Source organism: Bos javanicus, chromosome 2 (genome assembly GCF_032452875.1).
Source record: "Bos javanicus breed banteng chromosome 2, ARS-OSU_banteng_1.0, whole genome shotgun sequence".
NCBI classification, from domain to species: domain Eukaryota; kingdom Metazoa; phylum Chordata; class Mammalia; order Artiodactyla; family Bovidae; genus Bos; species Bos javanicus.
This window is the reverse complement of record NC_083869.1, coordinates 118555156-118574994: the sequence shown is the minus strand read 5'-3', so window position 1 is coordinate 118574994 and position 19839 is coordinate 118555156. Positions and strand designations below refer to the sequence as shown.

The 19839-nt window shown below is 40.2% G+C and overlaps 1 protein-coding gene across 8 annotated transcripts in view; it reads right to left on the bottom strand.

The window, feature by feature from the left end:
* Window positions 1-19839, bottom strand: part of LOC133230392 (nuclear body protein SP140-like protein) — a 95925-nt gene that overhangs the window by 14207 nt on the left and 61879 nt on the right. For all 8 annotated transcript variants that reach the window (XM_061387839.1, XM_061387808.1, XM_061387799.1 and 5 more), the window contains 4 exons: window positions 8059-8106; window positions 6696-6800; window positions 3850-3992; window positions 903-941 (listed from right to left, as the gene is read on the bottom strand). In XM_061387839.1, the coding sequence (XP_061243823.1) occupies window positions 903-941; window positions 3850-3992; window positions 6696-6800; window positions 8059-8106 (335 nt within the window). The remainder of the gene's footprint in view (window positions 1-902; window positions 942-3849; window positions 3993-6695; window positions 6801-8058; window positions 8107-19839) is intronic.

Here is a 19839-nt window from a genome sequence, read left to right as displayed (position 1 = left end):
CGGAGGGCAAGCTGCAATTTCACTCACGCCAACACTGATGACACAGGTTCTGGTTCTTTGTTGGATTCAATTCTGCCTACTCTCTTTAAAAAATGATCCCGTGATGTCTGGCTAGTGGCTCTTTTTTCTCATCATGGATGACACAGTAGCACCGGATTGCATTCTGAACAGCTGCTACAACCTTCATGTACCGTTCCATGTCCGAGTCCTGTGCCTCAGACACCAAGGCTGCCTCTTCAGATAAATAAAATCCCCTTGCCATTTCCCGCCTCGTGAATCTCTTCAGTTCTGCAGTTACTTCCTCTTGTCCCTCTTCATCCTTCCTCTGGGCCTCCAATTCCTGGAGTTTCTTAGCCATACCAGCTACATCACTGCCGCTTTTACAGTTGCTTCCAGACACCCTGGATTTGAAATAAAGATACTGTACTACTCTCCTCTATACTGCACTGTACAGTACAGTAAAGTACAGTATCTTTATTTCAAATCCAGGATGTCTGGAAGCAACTGTGAATCAGCTGTGGAGGATTCACATACATGACAACACATGCCAGACACGTGAACTAACTTATGTGACTGACCATGCGAATGCATATTCGCATCTTTGAAAGCTTGCAACTTTAACATTCATATATAGGGGACTTACTCATTTATTTTTCTAAAACAAATGTACAAGGTCAGTTCTGCCTCGTTATCTATTTTTAAGGATTATCTCCACCCTCTATCTCAAATATTTTAAAACTCAAAGACGTTCCAGCTTCACATACATAAAGGTTTGGAAGTAGCAAAAACACCATACTATAATGTCAAGCTTCATTATAAATGGTTAATTTAGAAACTATGAAATAAAGCCAGAGAGATGGAAAATCAACAATATGGTAGGTGAGACAGAAGATAATAGTTACCTTTTTCCTTTTTCTTGATGGGTTTGGTAGGAATCCTTTCTGAAAGAAAAATGAGATTCATGCTGTGATGGGTCCTTGTTTCTGCTTTGTGAGCTCAGTAATTCCAACTGCCTTTCATTCATGTTCCACTCTCAACACGAGTTCGAGGGATCTTCATGGGAAATAATCTCCCTCTCCAAGTCTGTAACGCGCTGCTCTCTTTTACCCAGCCTCAGATTTAAAGTCGGCTTTAAAAACTGCATCCTCAGTCTTGCTCTCCTTATAAAGTCCTGCCAGAATTTCCTTTACAACCACTTCTGCATCTGTCACTTCCTTTCCATCCCCCAGTATCTCTCTAACTTGTGTATTTGTACCTCGAGTACTATAGCTACTCCATTGGTACATATCTAGTGAGTGATTGACAAGTGGCAGGCCTTATCAGTGGCCTTGAACACACACTCTCTTTGGGGAGACAAGTGGGAAAAGCTGGCACAGAATCAGTAAGAATGATAAAGTTTAAACCGTGCTCTCAGAATATTTCAGGATCCAGAGACGGGTAAGTGTAGTAGGCTAAATAATGTCCGTTGTTCCCCACACTCCCCCACCCCCACCAAGATGTTCACATCCCAGTCCCCAGACCCATGAATGTGCTAACTTATACAGTAAAAGGGACTTTGGTCCCTATTAGAGGGGACAGGAGGACCAGAGTCAGTAGTAGGAGATGTGATGACAGAACAAGAGCTGGAGTGATGTGAGGAAGGGGCCACAAGCCAAGGAATGAAGGCTGCTCCCAAAAGCTGAAAAAAGCAAGGGACAGATTCTCCCTGGAAGGCTCCAGGAAGAATCAGCCCTGCTGAACCTTGACTTGAGTCCTGTGAAACGGATTTCATGCTTCTGATCAGCATAACTGTGTGATAATAGATATACGTTGTCTTAAGGCACTAAGTTTGTGGGGAATTGTTACAGCTGCAATAGGAAGCAAGCTCAGGGAATTTCCAAGGATTCCAGCGGAGTGTGCTGTTTGAGCTGGGCCTTGTAGGGTGAGTGGGGTTGATCAGGTGGGAAGGTAATGGAGGTCATTTGACGTCTCCATGGGTTAAAGTTCCCCACTCTGTAATCTATCTTGCATTCCCTGATCAGATTCTTACCTCTACAACACTCTTTCAACTTAGTCAGTCAGTCCCAAACCCAAACCTCCCACGATTGCCCCATGATTAAATGAAGGGCTCACTCTTTTGTCTTGGGCCTCAAGGCCTCTACAATCAGCCCTGTTCATGTAGGAAGACTTATCACCCACAACTTCTCGACGAGTCATACCATCCTTTCTATGCAGAGTTTCTCAGTCTTACCTTTATGCTTGTTGGAACTAGTCTTCTTTTAAGACCTAGCTCAGTGCAAACTGTTCCGTGAAACTGGCCTCAACTTCAAAGACAGAAACAACCTTCCCTCCCGTGAGCTACTGTGTCTCTTCCTGCCAGCGAATCTCATTCTCCTACCCTTGAGCTGTGCCGACCTGTGCTTATAAATGAGTAGTTGTCTTCCTGGTTAGGGGCTGGGGGCCACACTTTGCAGTGGCTTTAGACGTATTCAATAACTATCTTCTCATCATTAGAGTGGCACAAGGAAGGACCATCTGGGGCATGTGGTACAGAGCCAGGAGGCACGAGTTCATCTGTGACAGAGATCTGGCCTGTTTTGTTCACATCAGGGGCTGATATGAGGATCAAAGAGATATTTTATTTTAAAATATCCTTTTTCAAGAATGAACTTCATAAATCTATCTAGAAAACACTCTGATGCATTATTTTCAGATACACAGTTCTATTATGTTATTTTAAACATTCCCCCTACAAAGTCTAAGATCTTCCCTTACCAAATTAAATTCATTAAATTTAATTTACTTTCTTGTGACCAAATTACACAATGGCAATTATTAGTGGCAGCGCCAAGGTCACAATTTTTACTGTTTTACCTCCAAAATTGTAAGAGTTTGAATACTACATAGAAAAGAACAAAATTTTGCCATTTGCAGCAACATAGATGAACTTGAAGGGCATTATGCTAAGTAAGCCAATGTCAGACAGAGAAAGACAAATGTAAGCATGGTATCACTTATATGTGGAATCTAAAATATATATATATATAACAAACTAGTGAATATAACATAAAAAAAGCAGACTCAGAGATATAGAGAACAAAACAGTGGTTAACAGTGAAGTGGGGAGGGGAACGACATAGAGGTAGCGAAGTGGGAGATACAACTAGTGGGTATAAGACAGGCTCAAGGATGCATTGCACAATATGGGGAATATAGCCAATATTTTGTAATAATTGTAAGTGGAAAGTAACTTGTGAAGTAAGCCAGAAAGAAAAACACCAATACAGTATACTAACGCATATATATGGAATTTAGAAAGATGGTAACAATAATCCTGTATATGAGACAGCAAAAGAGACACTGATGTATAGAACAGTCTTTTGGACTCTGTGGGAGAGGGAGAGGGTGGGATGATTTGGGAGAATGGCATTGAAACATGTATAATATCATATATGAAACGAGTCGCCAGTCCAGGTTCGATGCACGATACTGGATGCTTGGGGCTAGTGCACTGGGACGACCCAGAGGGATGGTACAGGGAGGGAGGAGGGAGGAGGATTCAGGATGGGGAACACGTGTATACCTGTGGCGGATTCATGTTGATATATGGCAAAACCAAGACAATATTGTAAAGTTAAAAAATAAAATAAAAAAAGAAAAAATAATTTAAAAATTTAAGTGTAAAAGTTTACACACTTAGAGGATTGAGTTGTAATGAAAGCCAGAGAAGATAGCACCCACATGAACTATTAGGGATAATATATGCATTGTGACCTAGGCATTGTGATTTTCTGGAAGTGTCCTGCTAAAGCTTGAAACCGGTGACCCATGGCACAAAACTCTTGATGCAGCGCTTTGACGCTAAAATACCTGAATCAAGATTTTCAGGGGCCATCCCCCACAGCGCACACTCTGCTTCCAGTTCTTGGAGGCTTTGTGGTCTCCTTCATCTTCAAACTCCTTGAGGGTGAACCACTTTCCATTCTTATCCTTTATACACTTTTCTGAGGAGCCTGTGAGACCAAGACAAGGTGAGCTCCTTTTCTTGCCAGGGCATGCACCAGACTGTGAAAACCCCAAGACTTGACCTCCCACCGCATGAATCTGGGCCACCCATTTTGGGTTCAGAATCGGCAAAAGGAGAGCAGAGTCCCCTCTTGGGGACCCAGAGCAGTCTGAAAGGCAAGGGTAGGAGCCAACTTCCTGTCCAGTGTGCATACTTTGACCTTCATGCAATGAGAAGGACAGTAATTACTACCCGGGAGCGCGTTCTAACTCACTTCAGTCGTGTCCAACTCTTTGGGACCCTATGGACTGTAGCCTGCCAGGCTCCTCTGTCCATGGGATTCTCCAGGCAAGAATACTGGAGTGGGTTGCCGTTCCCTCCTTCAGGGGATCTTTCTGACCCAGGGACTGAACCCTCATCTCTTATGTCTCCTGCATTGGCAGGCAGCTTCTTTACCACCAGTGCCACCTGGGAAGCCCCCAGTTACTACTCACATTTACTGAAAAAAATATTTCATTATGTTCAAAAGAGAAAAAAAAAAAGAATGAAGCTAAAGATGAGTGGGGGAGATTCTTTCTCTTCCCTTCTCTGAGACCTGAGATAGAACCAGGCTGAGTTTCTGAGGGGGCAAGTGAGGTCACACTGGGGTCACCACAGCTACATCTGCCTTGTCTTGTACAAAAGTTGATCATTTCAGCTAACGGCAAGCAACTATTTCTCATATTTTGAACTCAAGCTATTTTATGTTAAAAGAAATTAGGAAATGCTATAAAGTGGGAAAAGTTAAATTATATATGTGCTATGGCCACCTGATGCGAAGAACTGACTCATTGGAAAAGACTCTGATGCTGGGAAAGATTGAAGGCGGGAGGAGAAGGGGATGACAGAGGATGAGATGGTTGGATGGCATCACTGACTCAATGGACATGAGTTTGACTAAACTCCAGGAGTTGGTGATGGACAGGGAAGTCTGGCGTGCTGTAGTCCATGGGGTCACAGAGTCGGATGCAACTGAGCGACTGAACTGAACTGATATGGTCATTAGGCAAACATTTATATATGGACTTCCCTGGTGGCTCAGACGGTAAAGAATCTGCCTGCAATGAGGGAGACCCGGGTCTGATCCCGGGGCCAGGAAGATTCTGTGGAGAAGGGAATGGTTTACCCACTCCAATATTCTTGCCTGATGAATCCCACAGACAGAGGAACCTGGCAGGCTACAGTCCATAGGGTGGCAAAGAGTTGGACATGACTGAGCAGCTAACATGAACATAAAAGCAAAAAATCCATTTATATTGGATTGGCCAAAAAGTTCATTTGGAGTTTTCTGTAAAATATGGAAAACTTGCCTAGTGGCTCAGATGGTAAAGCGTCTGTCTGCAATGCAGGAGACCCAGGTTTGATCCCTGGGCTGGGAAGATCCCCTGGAGAAGGAAATGGCAGCCCACTCCAGTATTCTTGCCTGGAAAATCCCATGGACTGCACAGCCTGGTAGGTTACCGTCCATGGGGTCGCAAAGAGTCGGACACGACTGAGCGACTTCACTTTCACTTTCTTTTCATGGAAAACTTGAACAAACTTTTTGCCCAACCCAATACTTGTTGGTACCGAATGAACTATATTTTGGGAGGAGGGATTCAGTTATGATAGATGAGCAAGATGAGCATTTGTACTATAACAATTGTAATTTACAAGCTATTACATCTATTATCTCGCTTTTTTCTCATAATATGGTGAGGCAAGTTTTATTATTATTCCCATTTGGGTGAAGACTAAGTTCAGTATGAGAGATACTACATTGACCCACACAAAATAGACACTCTTGGTACAGCTGAAACTCGAATCCAGGTCTTCTGAGCCTAAAGGCTGTGCTCTCAGTGAGCAAAAGGCAAAACATTACAGGGAATTGTCTGTGAAGGTTGTTGGGTTTCTCAAACATGTACATCTTCCATCCTGTTATTGAAGCACGTGCCCTTGTATTGGGTGCAGATGGGAACCTGTCGGCACTTTCTATGGCAGGAGAGGAGACGGCCTGGTTACCTAATGTTCATTAACTTAAAAAGTGTGGAAATGCCATCTTTCCTCCAGCCTCTCTGGGATGCTGTGTGGAAAAGAGCCAACAGAGAATAATTGAGCCTGCTCTCTTCAGAAAGTCTGTTTGCCAGACGGCCCTTGCTGGCATCTGGGAATGTGGTCTTGGGAAGGGGTCTCACTATTCCCAGAACTTAAGTGGCTCACTGTGCCTGAACTGTTGGTATAAACGATATTGTGTGTGTGGAATGCCTGCCTTCCTTCCAAGAGTTTGGAATTTTGGCATGTGCTAGTCAGAGGGCACTTATGTAACTAACCCTTGATAAAAACCCTGGACGCTTAGGCTCAGGGCAGCTTCCCTGGCAGACAACACTGCATATCGTTGTTGGAGAATTAAGTGCGTCACGGTGACCCCTCTGGGAGTGGACTTTGGAAACTGACATCTGTACTGTGTGCTTTTTCCCCTTGCTGATTTTTTTGGTGTGCTTTTTCAATAGAATAAATAACAGCCGTAAGTTCAACAATATGCTGAGTCCTTTCAGTCTTCCTAGTGAACCACCAGACCTGGGGACAGTCTTAGAAACATGTTCCTCCCCTCAACAAGGGTCCACGACCTGTACAATATATTATTCACATGGGAGTTTTCTAACTGAAAAGTGTAGAATATTGTGAAGCCCACCTTTTATCATTTTCTCCTTATATAAAATCCCCTTCGCCTCACCACAAGTCACGGGAAGCTGATCACGTCGAAAATCCATATTTGTATCTCTGGGAACTCTTGGACCTGCAAGGAAGCATGTGGTTTTTTCATTCCATCTTGCTCTAACATGGTCTCTCCTCCCCCATCTTGAGATCCTTCTTTATAACTTGAAATGTAATGGGAGGATTTCTCCCATGAATTTAGATACATATCTAGGTCTTTCTTTTATGGCAGGTTAGGTCCATAAAGCTAATATCACTTTATATCCCAATCCTCTGAAATCCTATATACACACCTCTTGAGGAAGGATATGAATTCCCAAGCTTGCCAGCCCTAGCTACCTATTGCACGATCATTTTCTTCCTGCTGTTTTGAAGGAAGATTTATAGTCATATCATTGCTTTGAAGTTATACAGATGGAGAAAAAGCCTCAATTTTTCATTTTTTCTCCCTGTTTGAGGGCTCAACTGAGGCAATAAAGCAGGATTGCAATGGGCCCCCAGAGGGTCAGTTCCATCTTCCTGCTTTGGTTTCTGCTTTGCTTCACTTCTCCTTCATGTGACCTTTCTCTGTGGCTAGAATGTAACTTGCTCTAGAAGAAACCACAAATTGCTCAGGGAGAGGGCCTCTGTACGCCCTTGGGTGAGGGTGCTGAAGTCTGATTCCTCTGAAGCAGGTGCTGAAAATCTTAGAAAGAATGTCAGTAGTAGGAACACTTTCTCTTGCCCTCTGGCTAGCATTGAAGGGGATCCATTAAAGACTGATGTTGGGGCTTCTCTCTGGATGGGGAGGGTAGGCTGTGGACAGTCCTTCCAGAGTCAGTTCTATTAGAGTTGGGTGGGCATAGGAGGCCAGTCAAATTCACCTGCCACCCACCAATTTACAGAGGAGGAAATTGAGGCCAAAAAAATGAGTGACAAGCCAAAGTTATACAATCAAAGAAATTTTAGGAATTTCTTTGGTAACAGGTCTCATTACCACTCAGAGTCCCCTTTGGTGGCTAGCCTATGGCTCTCTATGTAGGCAAGAGAAGAATGAGCTAAATATTACATGAGTCATACTCTTTAGATACATTTCTTCATATTTCCCTCCTCAAAAGTTATCACTGTGGTGAGGGGAGACGTGCTCAGGAAGCCTGGGGTCTCTCACAGATCAATTGACTAATCAATGAAGTGGGTGCCTGTCATGTTGTTGAAACTGACCAGGACCAAGGACTATCCTAATGTTTGTTACTGGCTCTATAAGTCCATTAAGAAAATTGATTGATCACTAAAAACATGAATTATAAAATAGAAATTTGCATTATTTTAGTTAAAAATACATTAATCATTTATTTTTTTACCTCTTTTTCTGCCTCTTTTCAAAGGCTCAGTGCAGACTGTTTCTATCCCTGGGAGAAAGTAGAAAAATAACATAAATGTGTCTTTTTACAACATTATATTGCAAATAGTGTTTTGCAAAAATACCATTCAAATGTCACTTTTCAGGAATCTGTCTAGTACATCAAGAAAAATGTTAAATGCCTTGATAAGGAGTTAGGAGTTTTTTCTGTAAAGGGCCAGGGAGGAAAATATTTAAGGTGCTACGGACCACAATTCCTTTTGTGATTACTCAGCTCTACTATTTTATTGTGAAGGCATCCATAGACGATTCATAAATGGTAAGATGTGGCTCTGGCTGTGTTCCACTAAAAATGTATTTATGAAACAGTTCATGGATTGAATTTGCCCTGTGGATCTTCGTTTGGGGGAACTGTGGTCTAGACTTAGTTACAAAGATGAGGCCTATCTGAGATATATCCTGTGTTTCTTTTACTAACATTTCCTAGTCATTCCAAATAAAATTGAAACCACGTCTTACACATTTCCCAAGTAACAGAGCAGCAACGTGAGTAGAATAATGAAGCTGGACATCTGTCAATCTTTATTGTGCGCCAGGAACGATCCTTAGAACCTGTCTCTATTGATTTACTTTATCCTTAGAGCAAAATTATCAAATAAGAACTAATACTATCCTCATCTTACAGATGAGAAAATTGATGGGCACAACTAAAAATACAAATTAAAAGCACTGAAGATTTACTTTTACAAAGAGGCAGCAATGAAAGGCAGTAATATTAGGTCTCAAGGAAAACTTTACGCTCAATTGTGTAGGTCAGATAACTGCCACAAAACTAAACTTGAAAAGTTTTTGACCAAAAATGGTGGCAAAAATGAGCAAGGACTGAAAAAAAACTAGTTCAATGGCCCAAAGAAGGGAAGCTTATAACACTGATTGTTGTTTTTGTTGCTGTTTTTCCATCACTAGGTCATGTCTGACTTCGTGACCTCATGGACTGTAGCATGCCAGGCTCCTCCGTCCTCCACTATCTCCCAGAGTTTGCTCAGAATCATGTCCATTGAATCATTGATGCTGTCTAACCATCTCATCCTCTGCTGCCTCCTTCTCCTTTTGCCGACAATGTAAAATTGATGCCTAAGTTCCTGAAGTTGTAGGTAGGGTTAAAGATAGCACAGAATGTTGACTTGGATATTTCAGAACAATGTAGTATCTGATTCAGTTGCTGACTGCATCCAAAGAGCTGAGGCATGCCCACGTGCACGTTAAGTCTGCATCATTCAGCAGTGTCTGAATGTTGAAGTCAGGGATGCTTTCTAGCTAAAGGTCTGTGCCCATCATTCAGTTCCCATGGCTAGAATCCTAGAGTACTAATTTGATAATGCTGGTTCCAGGAGAAAACAGCTCATAGATGAAGCTGAGGTGGGCCTTGCTGGCCAGTTAGTCTCTATTATTATTTCACTTTACAGAGGAACAAACTCAGGCAGAAGAGGCAATGTGACAGACCCAAGTCCACAGGATCACCTCAAGGGGGTGGGATGTGGGGCAGGACAGTTTCATCACTTGTGAGTTACACAATGTTTTATAGCTACAACTATTTCCAGCCTCAAAAATTATCAGTTCAGCACCGCAGAAGCCCTTGGGCCTTGGGTTCTGGTTGCAGATTCCACCACCATGCTACTTGTTTGAGATATCATCTTTGTCTCCCTGTCATGTTTTAGAAGTTGACTAAATCTGGTATATTTCTCAATGGTTAGTAGCTACAGAAAGTAATTAGAGAAATAAGTCTATCAATAAAAGTGTAGAATAAAACATAAGAATTTAGACATTTAGTTATTAAACATTTATTTATATATTTATTTCCTCTTGGTTTGCCTCTTTGAGGCTCTGTTACTCAGAATCTCAATTCTATGTCTTCCCCCTCTTTCTGAGAAAATAGAAAAATATAAAACAGATGCTGCTGAAAAGTTGCATTGCATGTAATAATACTTTAAAAAATTCCATTTTACTGTAAATTGTCAAGATCCTGCTGCATAAAGAAAAATAAATACTCCATAGCCTTGCACTTACCAAGCCTTTGATGGTTAACCTGGGTTCCTAGATTTTATGTTGTTTACTCTCACACTAATCCAGATACATTTACATCTACATTTAAAAGAACTTAAGGCAAGTTTTATTTCTTGTATCTAAAGGAACACTTTGAGAATGATAATAATGAAAGCTGAAAATGAAGGAGAGTAAAAAAAACTGGCTTAAAACTCCACATTCAAAAAACTAAAATTATGGCACCCAGTCCCATTACTTCATGGCAAATAGATGTGGAAACAATGGAAACAGTGAGAGACTTTATTTTTGGGGGCTCCAAAATCACTGCAGATGGTGATTGCCACCATGAAATTAAAAGATGCTTGCTCCTTGGAAGAAAAGCTATGACCAACCCAGATGGCTTATTAAAAAGTAGAGACATTATTTTGCCAGCAAAGGTCCATCTAGTCAAGGCTATGGTTTTTCCAGTGGTCATGTATGGATGTGAGAGTTGGACTATAAAAAAAGCTGAGCCCCAAAGAATTGATGCTTTTGAACTATGGTGTTGGAGAAGAGTCTTTAGAGTCCCTTGGACTGCAAGGAGTTCAAACCACTCAATCCTAAAGGAAATCAGTCCTGAATATTCATTGGAAGGACTGATGCTGAAGCTGAAACTCCCATACTTTGGCCACCTGATGCAAAGAGCTGACTAATTGGAAAAGACCCTGATGCTGGGAAAGACTGAAGGCAGGAGGAGAAAGAGACAACAGAGGATGAGATGGTTGGGTGGCATCACTGACTCAATGGACATGAGTTTGATCAAACTCCGAGAGTTGGTGATGGACAGGGAATCCTGCTGTGCTGCAGTCCACGGGGTCGCAAAGAGTTGGACACGACTGAGCCACTGAACTTAACAGTTGTTACATGCTTATTATATGCTAGACACGGATTAAGATCCTTACATTTACTAATTTATCTTAGGGAGTTTTACTATCCCCGTTACCTATAAAGAAACTGAAGCATCCTGAAATTAAAAAAATTAAGTTTAGCAATCCAGATTTCCTTTGCTTGAGAGGCAGAATCAATGCAGCAATGCAAGAATTTGAATTATCTAGGGATATGTGATGGTGACCTACACAAATAATACATTGGCCATCATCTTAACCCTGAGTGAAAGCTTTTGGGCTGAAAATATGAAAGAAGCAGAAGAGCTTGTTCACATGGGTTTGGGCAAAAAATGATCTAAAGAATTAACCAAGAGAAATTGCCCAAGTGGAATTTGTAGAAATATAATTTCAAGTCATAGAAAACCTTAGGGTGAGAGATATCAAAAAAGGTTGATTGAAACCCTATCTCAGGCGAATAGGCTCTCAGATATAAGAGGTGATGGGTTGTGAGAGGACAGATGAGGGGGCTTGTGTCCGTGAATTTCTTGAATGCCGTGTTCAAACATGTTGATTCCCAAGGCAGGGCCATGGAATGTGCACCTGTCCTTCCCTTCTTCTTTTATTCTTTGTTTCCATTTCTTCCCTTCATTCTTTCCCCTTTTCTCTCTTCCTTCCTTTGTTCCTTTCTCTTTCTTGCACTGGACTACAGTTTGGGCCTGTTTAACCATAGGCTCTTAGGCAAATGAAAAATATTTTCTGTTCCTCTATGTTTTTCTCTGGCACTGCTTGATTAACCTTCCTTCAAACCTGTTAGGCCAAAAAAATTAAAGATACAAAAGTAGTCTGGTTTAGCTTAAGAGTTCTCCTTACTGGGAGAGTTGGGGTTTAAGTCCAGGTAATAATTGTTCTTTGTGAAGTTTCTCTCTCAATATACCACAGGAAGTAGAGTGGTTGTTCTTGGGTTTCCTATTCAAATAGACTATCTATTGGCACCAGAGACTTGCTATAGAAGTTCAGTGCTCCCCTGCCCTCAAGGCAAGTGAGGAAGCTTCCAAGATAATTAATCTGTGTCTCCAAGGGCTTAAGGGAGGCAGAGGTGTTTAAAGACTCAAACCTGGAAAGTCTAGAGAGGGGTCTAGAAAGTCTGAAGACCATGAAGAGGCAGGAGCCTTCCCTGGAAAGGGAGAGGTTCAGTTAATTCTTGAGAGATACTGTGTCCAGGAGGCCGTTTTGGATGAAAGAGGTGACCCTAGGAGGGGTGTGGACCTCCTGGAAGCTGAGAGACTAGGAAGGAAGTGGTAAGCCATCGGTTGGATTTCCTGCATCAGGGGAACTTCAGTTGAGAAATTCTCCCTGAAAGGGGAGGATCTCTGAAGAACCCACAAATGTGACTCATGCATCTGCCATTTCTGGGAGAAGTGAAGGGTTTATTGCTGGAGGGCCATTCCTGGTCTCGACTACTTCCTTCTCTCCTTCCTCCCCAACTTGAATTAGCCAAAAGCAGAAGATAGTGAATGGCATTAGAGAGGATGTGTAGATGGTCGAAGAGGCTGGTCTTACCCAATTTCCCCCCTACCTATTTTACAGTTTTAATATTATATCAGCTCAGTCTTTTTAATGTTGAGTGAGAATATCACTGCTGCTGAAAAGGATTAACACAACTCTGGGGCTTATTTAAGACTTCATCCTGTGGCATAGAAAGAACTATTTAAGAGAACAGGTTTGATAAGGAAGGAAGTAGGAGAAGGAACAAATATGATCTGTGCTTAGACTTCTCATTCCAACTATTAAGTTAAATATGGCAGTGAGATTTCACAAAAACTCAGAGGACAAAATTCTTAGACCAGGTAAGTATAACCTGGGAAATAAACAAGATGCTAAAGATAAGTATGGGGGGCTTCCCTGGTGGTGCAGTGGTTGAGAATTGGCCTGCCAATGCAGGAGACACGGGTTTGATCCCTGGTTGGGGAAGAAGATCCCACATCCTGTGGAGTCACTAAGCCATGCGTCAAAACTACTGAGCCTGTGCTCTAGAGCCTGGGAACTGAAACTTCTGAGCCCACACGCTGTAACTGCTGAAGCGTGCACAACCCAATCCAGTTTTCTTGCCTGGAGAATTCCATGGACAGAGGAGTGTGGCAGGCTACAGTCCATGGGATCACAAAGAGACATGACTGAGTGATGAATACTACTACTACATTGTAAAATATATTTAATATATAATAATACTATATTCAAATATATATAAAGTATTAGAAATAATCAGAAGAAATTGAAAGGATTTTTTCCAAATGAAAGAAATGTATACCCAAATATATTTTCAGCTCCAGAAGAAAAATCTTGTCATCTCTACAGTGCCATGTAAACCCAACAGCAGTGTTTTATATGATATGATTTTAAAGAATGACCAAAAGAAATAAAGTAGAGAAGAAAAACATTAGTAGAATGGGAAAGGAGCAGGAAAAAGAAGGGAGATAAAGAAGAGAATATAAGGAATGAGGTAGAAACGAAAATCACAGAACTCAGTTCAGACAATGGGGTGTCGCTTGTCTCTACGGCACCAACAGTGTGGTGTGTGCTCTGAGTTTGGTTTAAGTAATTGTGTGTATATTGGGCATAGATCTGATGTGATACCAGTCTGGCTTCTGCTTAATTGATTAAATTCTCTCTTGTCTGTTTCTCCTCATTCCGTTGAGAGCTGTGTTCATCAGTTACAACAGAATTTTCTAACACTTTCTTCCTTATTTTCCACTCAACGCTAACTTGTCTCTGGCCACCAAAGCTCTGGGTTGCATCCACATTCCAGCTCCTTTTATTGCCAAAGTGCCTCAGGTAACAACAAGGCCAGCCTTGAACCAACAGAGTTTGACTTTGCCTCTTTGAGGAAATCAGGGACTTGGGAGGAAAACGTGGAGAACAAGTAAGCAGATTGCTGTTTGTCACCCATAAGTATTCTCTCTTTTCTTTCATAGGACGCTTGGCTGCCTGTAGCCTCCCCTAGCACTTAGCTCTGGCCATGTGAGTAAGTGTGGGCTAATGGGATGTGAGAAGAATAGTCTGGGTCTTTCCATTAAAAGAAAAATGTGGGTGATATCCCTATCAACAGAAAACAGTGAACAAATCCTTAGCATTCTTGAAAAAGAGAACCAAAGTAACAGAAGACATAATTGAAGGTAAGTTCAAGAAAAAATTTTCCGAAATTATTTAAAAAAATGAAATATATTTTGTGTAAGTACATGTATTTTCACTCTATAGCAGAGAAAATAGATTCTAGTCAACCCTGAAATATATTCCAGCAAACTTACTGGACTTTAAAGATAAAGAATTGAATGGGCAGCCTGGGCCGAAAGACCAAGTCATTTTCAAGGGAGAGGAATCTCTGGCTGTAGAATTTTCTATAGCAACATTGAATGCCACAGAAGGTTTCAGGAAAATCCTACAAGACAGTTCTAGAAGTAAAGAACAAGCAAATTATTTTCAGGTATAAATAATAAAAGCAAGTACTTTTGAATAGGGACATTTTGGAAATATTGGTCCTATGAGTACTTATTGAGAAAACTGCTAGAGGGTCCACTTTAGCAAACCAAGACAGGACTGAGACATTTTGGCAAGAAGATTAAAATAAAAATGTAAATGAGGTGAAAGACCAGAGTTTTAAGTGTATATGTCCTGAAAATATAGATATAATGTAATACCAAAAAAATTGCAGAGGAAGGCAGAAATACGAGTGGTAGAGCAAGGTCATTGTTTTACTGTTGGGAGTCAAGGGGTATTATTTGGATAAATAAAGGATAAATATAAAGCACTTTTTATATATGAGAGGTAAAAAATAAAGGGAATGTGCGGCCTAAATTGGGTGGGAGAGGAAAGAGACTGGACAGAGAAATATAGGACACATACTAATTTTGCAAATCTACCAGGGTGAGGGGGAAATTAATGGGATCTGTCTACAGAGAGGATCAAAGGTGTCATATAAAGGTAATTCTAAGAGTAATTACTACAACAAAAGAATAAACCTTTGTAAATATCATAAGTATATACTCCCAACCAAAGGAAATACGGGAAATGAACAAGAACTCAATTCAATTTCTTTTAAAGGAAAAACCCAGAAGTGGCTCATGTTTCTCCTACTCAGGAGAAATGTGGCAGAGCTAACTGCAAGACCAGTTGGGAGGGTTAGTCTCAGCTAAGCAATCCTATGCTCAGCTTTAACCACTACAACCAAAATGCAAACCTTCCTAAGTATCACAAGTACACAGATGCACATAAATGCATTGAAGACAGAATGCAGAGTGTTGACATTTTTAATATCCAAGACACTAGAACAAGATGAATCATCAGTACAAATTAACATGACAGAAACAAGTTCAAACATTTTGGTCCTAACAATAACAGGACATGACTTAACTCACGTATTTAAATAATATATTTTGTAATTAAATTACAAAGTAAATCCCAACTTTTAACCATATACAAAAGACTCAAGTAAAAACACATTTTTAAATGCTGAAAATCAATGTACAGGCAAAGGTAATTTTGGCATACATCAACAAAAAGAAACCAGGGAATCCTGATCTGATTATCAAACAAAGTATAATCCAGGACAAAATGTTTTAAGCAAATAGAAATTACAGGAAATATCATAAGAGGTAAAAACAGTCTACTAGTAGACACTCTTATTTTTTATTACCCTCAGTCCACAGATGATCAAGTGGACAAAATGAAAAGGCTCTGAAAGACCCAAATAATACGTTTTAACAAGGTTGATATTATTGATACACATTCAACTTCATATCTAGAAAATGGAAATAGAGAATGTACATTTTCTCCCATGCTCTCTTAAGCAACTCTTGGGTCAGAGAGTAAATATAAATCCAAATTGCAGGCTGTCTGGCAAGCAACAATAATAAAATATTGCCTATGAGAACCTATGTATTATTTAATTTAAAAAACTAATTCTAGAAAGAATGAAAATGTGTATATATACAGCCAATCTTCATTACTCACATATTCCACATTTGTGAAGTCACCCACTCTCTAAAATTTATTTGAAACTCCCGAGTCAGTTCTCATGGCGCTTCCATGGTCATTCATGATGGTGCGCACAGCAGTGAAAAATTTGTGTTGCCAGACACACGTGTTCCCAGCAGAGGCTGAACAAGACAAAGCTCTGCCTCCTTGTTTCAGCTTATTTTGTAAACAAGCGTCCTTTTGCCATCTACTTAATTCCATGTTGTTCTCATTTTGTGCTTTTTGTTGGTAATTATGCTGCTTAAAATGGCCTCAAGCCTAGTGCTGAAGTGCTCTCTAGTGTTCTTAAGACTGTGACGTGTCTTATGGAGAAAACACATGTGTTAGATGAGCTCCAATCAGGCATGAGTTATAACGCCATTGGATGTGAGTTCAGCATTAATGAATCAACATGTATAATAAATTAGGTGTCTTTAAACAGAAACATTCATGAAACAAAGATCTATGTTTATTGGTTTACAAAAATAGGACCAGAGGCTCACAAGAACCAAACCCTCTATTTCTTTTGGAAGCAAAGTTTTGTTATTAGCTGCTTTGTGTTTGGGGTGACTTCATACAACCTCTATACCATGAATAATGAGAACTGGCTGTATTTGTATACACATGCACACACACACAATGTATTTTCAGAGTCCACCCAATTTTTCCATTGTTTTTGATTTCAGATATTATACTTATTTCTATTTGGTTCTTTTTTTTTTCTTAAATATATATAGTTTTGAAACATTTTGTGAATGGATGTGGAGGGACTAGGAAAAAAAAGAGGAATCAAGCACATTTTTCTATATTTTTGACTCAAGCAACCGAGTAGAAATAATGTCATTTAGTGAGAGAAAGGTGGTGGATGACAGGTTTGGGAGTGAAATAAAGAAATGGGTTTCATGTGTCAAATCTGAGACTCCAAGTGGAAGTCTGGAGTCAGAAGTTGAACTTATGACTTGGCAGTTCAATAGAAGGACAAAAGGAGGTGAAATAAAATTGGTGGTCATTAACATATGGATAGGATTTATGGCTACCAGACTGGATGAAATATCTAGGGATGCGATCTCAGCTACACTTCAACATGTAGATACAGGAAGCCATGAAGGGACCATCACCACCAACAGTACCACAGCTATCAACTCTCCGATCAACATTACCAACAAATGACCAGGAAGGAGCTATAAGCAAGTAGGAGATCATGATACTTTAGCAGACAAGAGAGTGCATCAGATTCTCCCAGCTTACTCACCTGATCACAGTGATGCCAAGACCCACCATGTGTTAGGAAGCAAGAAGCAGCCAACAGCCTCCCAGTCAGAAAGACTATGATCAGATCTCCCTCTGATAGGCCAACCGGCTTCATCCTCTTGACTGGAGAAACCAGCTTGTTAGAAAAAGATTCCTTCAGGTCTAAAGCCCAGGCTCTTGGGAGGAGGTCTGCCTCCCCATCCTCAATGCTCCCCACGCCTGCTGCCTACTCCCGCCTCACCCATGAGGTCAGCAGAGCTGCTTATCTGTGGTCAATCTGTATAGTCTTCTTGGGAGCATGTGGTGTAGAGGCATCCTTACTATCGCAATCCTTACTATCTACAGAGAATCTTCCTTAGCCAACAACACTGATTACATCACTGTACATGACAAAGAACCAACAATGAAAACTGACCAACTTTCTAATTTGTGGTTTCCTAACATGTCCTTATCCCTCCCTTTATTTCAATATTTTTCCCCCCAGATTTAAGTATACAATCATATACTTGGATTAAACTTTTCACAGACTGATAGAATTAGTCATTTAAATTACTCTTCCAACACATTCTTGGATGCATCAGTATACAGAAGCTTAACTAGTTCTAATGCAGAGTTTCTTCTCACCAGCCACATGGCGCTAGTACTTTTAACCTGGGCCAAGGATGGTTGGAGGCATAAATCACTCCAAGTATTTGGGGTATGGCACTGGCTTAATCTTGTGGAATTAGTCCTTCTTGGTTTCATCATGGTGGAAAAATATGGAGGTTCCCACCTTACATTTAGCACCTAAGGTTGCTGGATTGTGAGGCTGTGTCAATAGGTATATTTGTCACTGGGAACCTCTATTGTGACCAGACCATGGGCTATGTTGCAAATGAGACTCCTGACTCTTTGCCTCTGGGTGAAACTCAGACTTTTTTTTAAAAAGGGAAGCTCTGAGTTCACTTCTTTATTCTGTGGAAGTAGGGAATCATTGTAAATTATCCTGCCATGTTCTATAGGATGAGCTATAGGAATTATATCTACAGCCAACAGCAACTCAGTCGTTAGCATGAGTGCAAGCTTGGCCAAAGTCTTTCAAAATCTTGGAAGCCTTCTATACCTTTGTTTTTGGGGACACCTCAAATCTGGCTTTTCCTTCACTTTTGCTAAATTCCCACACAACACCAGTAATAATGCTCACTTTTGAAGTCTGTTTATATATCTTTACCCAAAATGAGTACCATGAGGAAAGAATGAGTTTCAGCAGCCATTAGTAGAGATGTGGTCTGATTTTTCAGGAAGGAGAAGTTGTAGAAGGGTTGAGAGTGTGAAATTGATAAGTTGAGAGGTGTGGAAATGGGACAAGGCCCATAAGGATGAGGTCTGATAAATAGAAGGTGTATAAAGAAGGGTCTTCAGTATTTGGAGATCAAAGAACATTACAGAAAATATTTTGACAGTGCTGAGAATAATAATTAACCTGTAAGTAGTAAATACTTATTAAATACTATATGAGAGAGAGAGTCTTAAAAAGGATGTTGCATATATCCTCACTTAAATCACTGAACAAATCATTTACATTATATATTTAGGTGAAGACAAGAAAGGAAATCTGAACAGAAAAAAGATAAAGGATCTCAAACTAGTTCAGATTTAGCAACAAGATTGGAGACTGTAGTAGAAAAATCTATATTCATCATATTTTACTGTTTTTAGGTAAGATTCTTTCCAAATACTTTCTCTATTTCTGCCAACAAAATCCAACTCTATGGGTCTGTGTTTTGTATAAGGCTAACTAATCAAATTCCCGAGACCAGACTTTTGAAATGTAAGTCTTCGTACCTAACAAAGAATTAGACAAAGAGAACGAGGGGAAGTCCTCTCAACCCACAGCTTTAGAAGGAGAGACAGAATTCTCTACCATAAAACTAACGCAAAGAATTGCCTTACATGGGAGAGATGTCCCACATAAAGCATATGAATGGAGGGGACATATGTATATCTATGGCTGATTCATATTGATGTATGGCAAAGACATCATAATATTGTAAAGTAATTATCCTTCAATTAAAATAAATAAATAAATTCAAAACAAGAATTGCTTTGACAGTATTAAATTGAGAATTTTCATAAGAAGGTAAGACATGTCTGTTTGTAACCATTACCAATTTGTTCTGTTCTCTGTAATATAAATTTGCCTTGAAAGAGTTATTTGGAAGGGTCTTGTAATACTCCCCTCATTAGAAACTATTGTCACTTATTACAAATTTCTTAAGAAACTTAATTCTGGTTGGTTGTCTTGATAATTTGGAGGCCTGGCCCTAATATTTTAAGTGACAGGTGGATCCTTAAACTATTATATAGATGCTCCTAAGATTTTGTATTAAATCAGAAAAAGATCCCTGGCATTCTGATTTCCTCATATGCAATAAAATGACCATAGATTTCCTACTTAAAAAGATTTTGAGAGTCTTATCTCATTTAAATTTATTCCAGCTCTTTTGTAATGGGAAAAAGATATTCATAGATGGAAACAAATGTGTACAGTATATAATTTTTTTTAAAGCGTAAGAAAATTCATAGTGGAAGAACATCAAATAAGACATAAACAAATGGGTATGTCTCTGTTC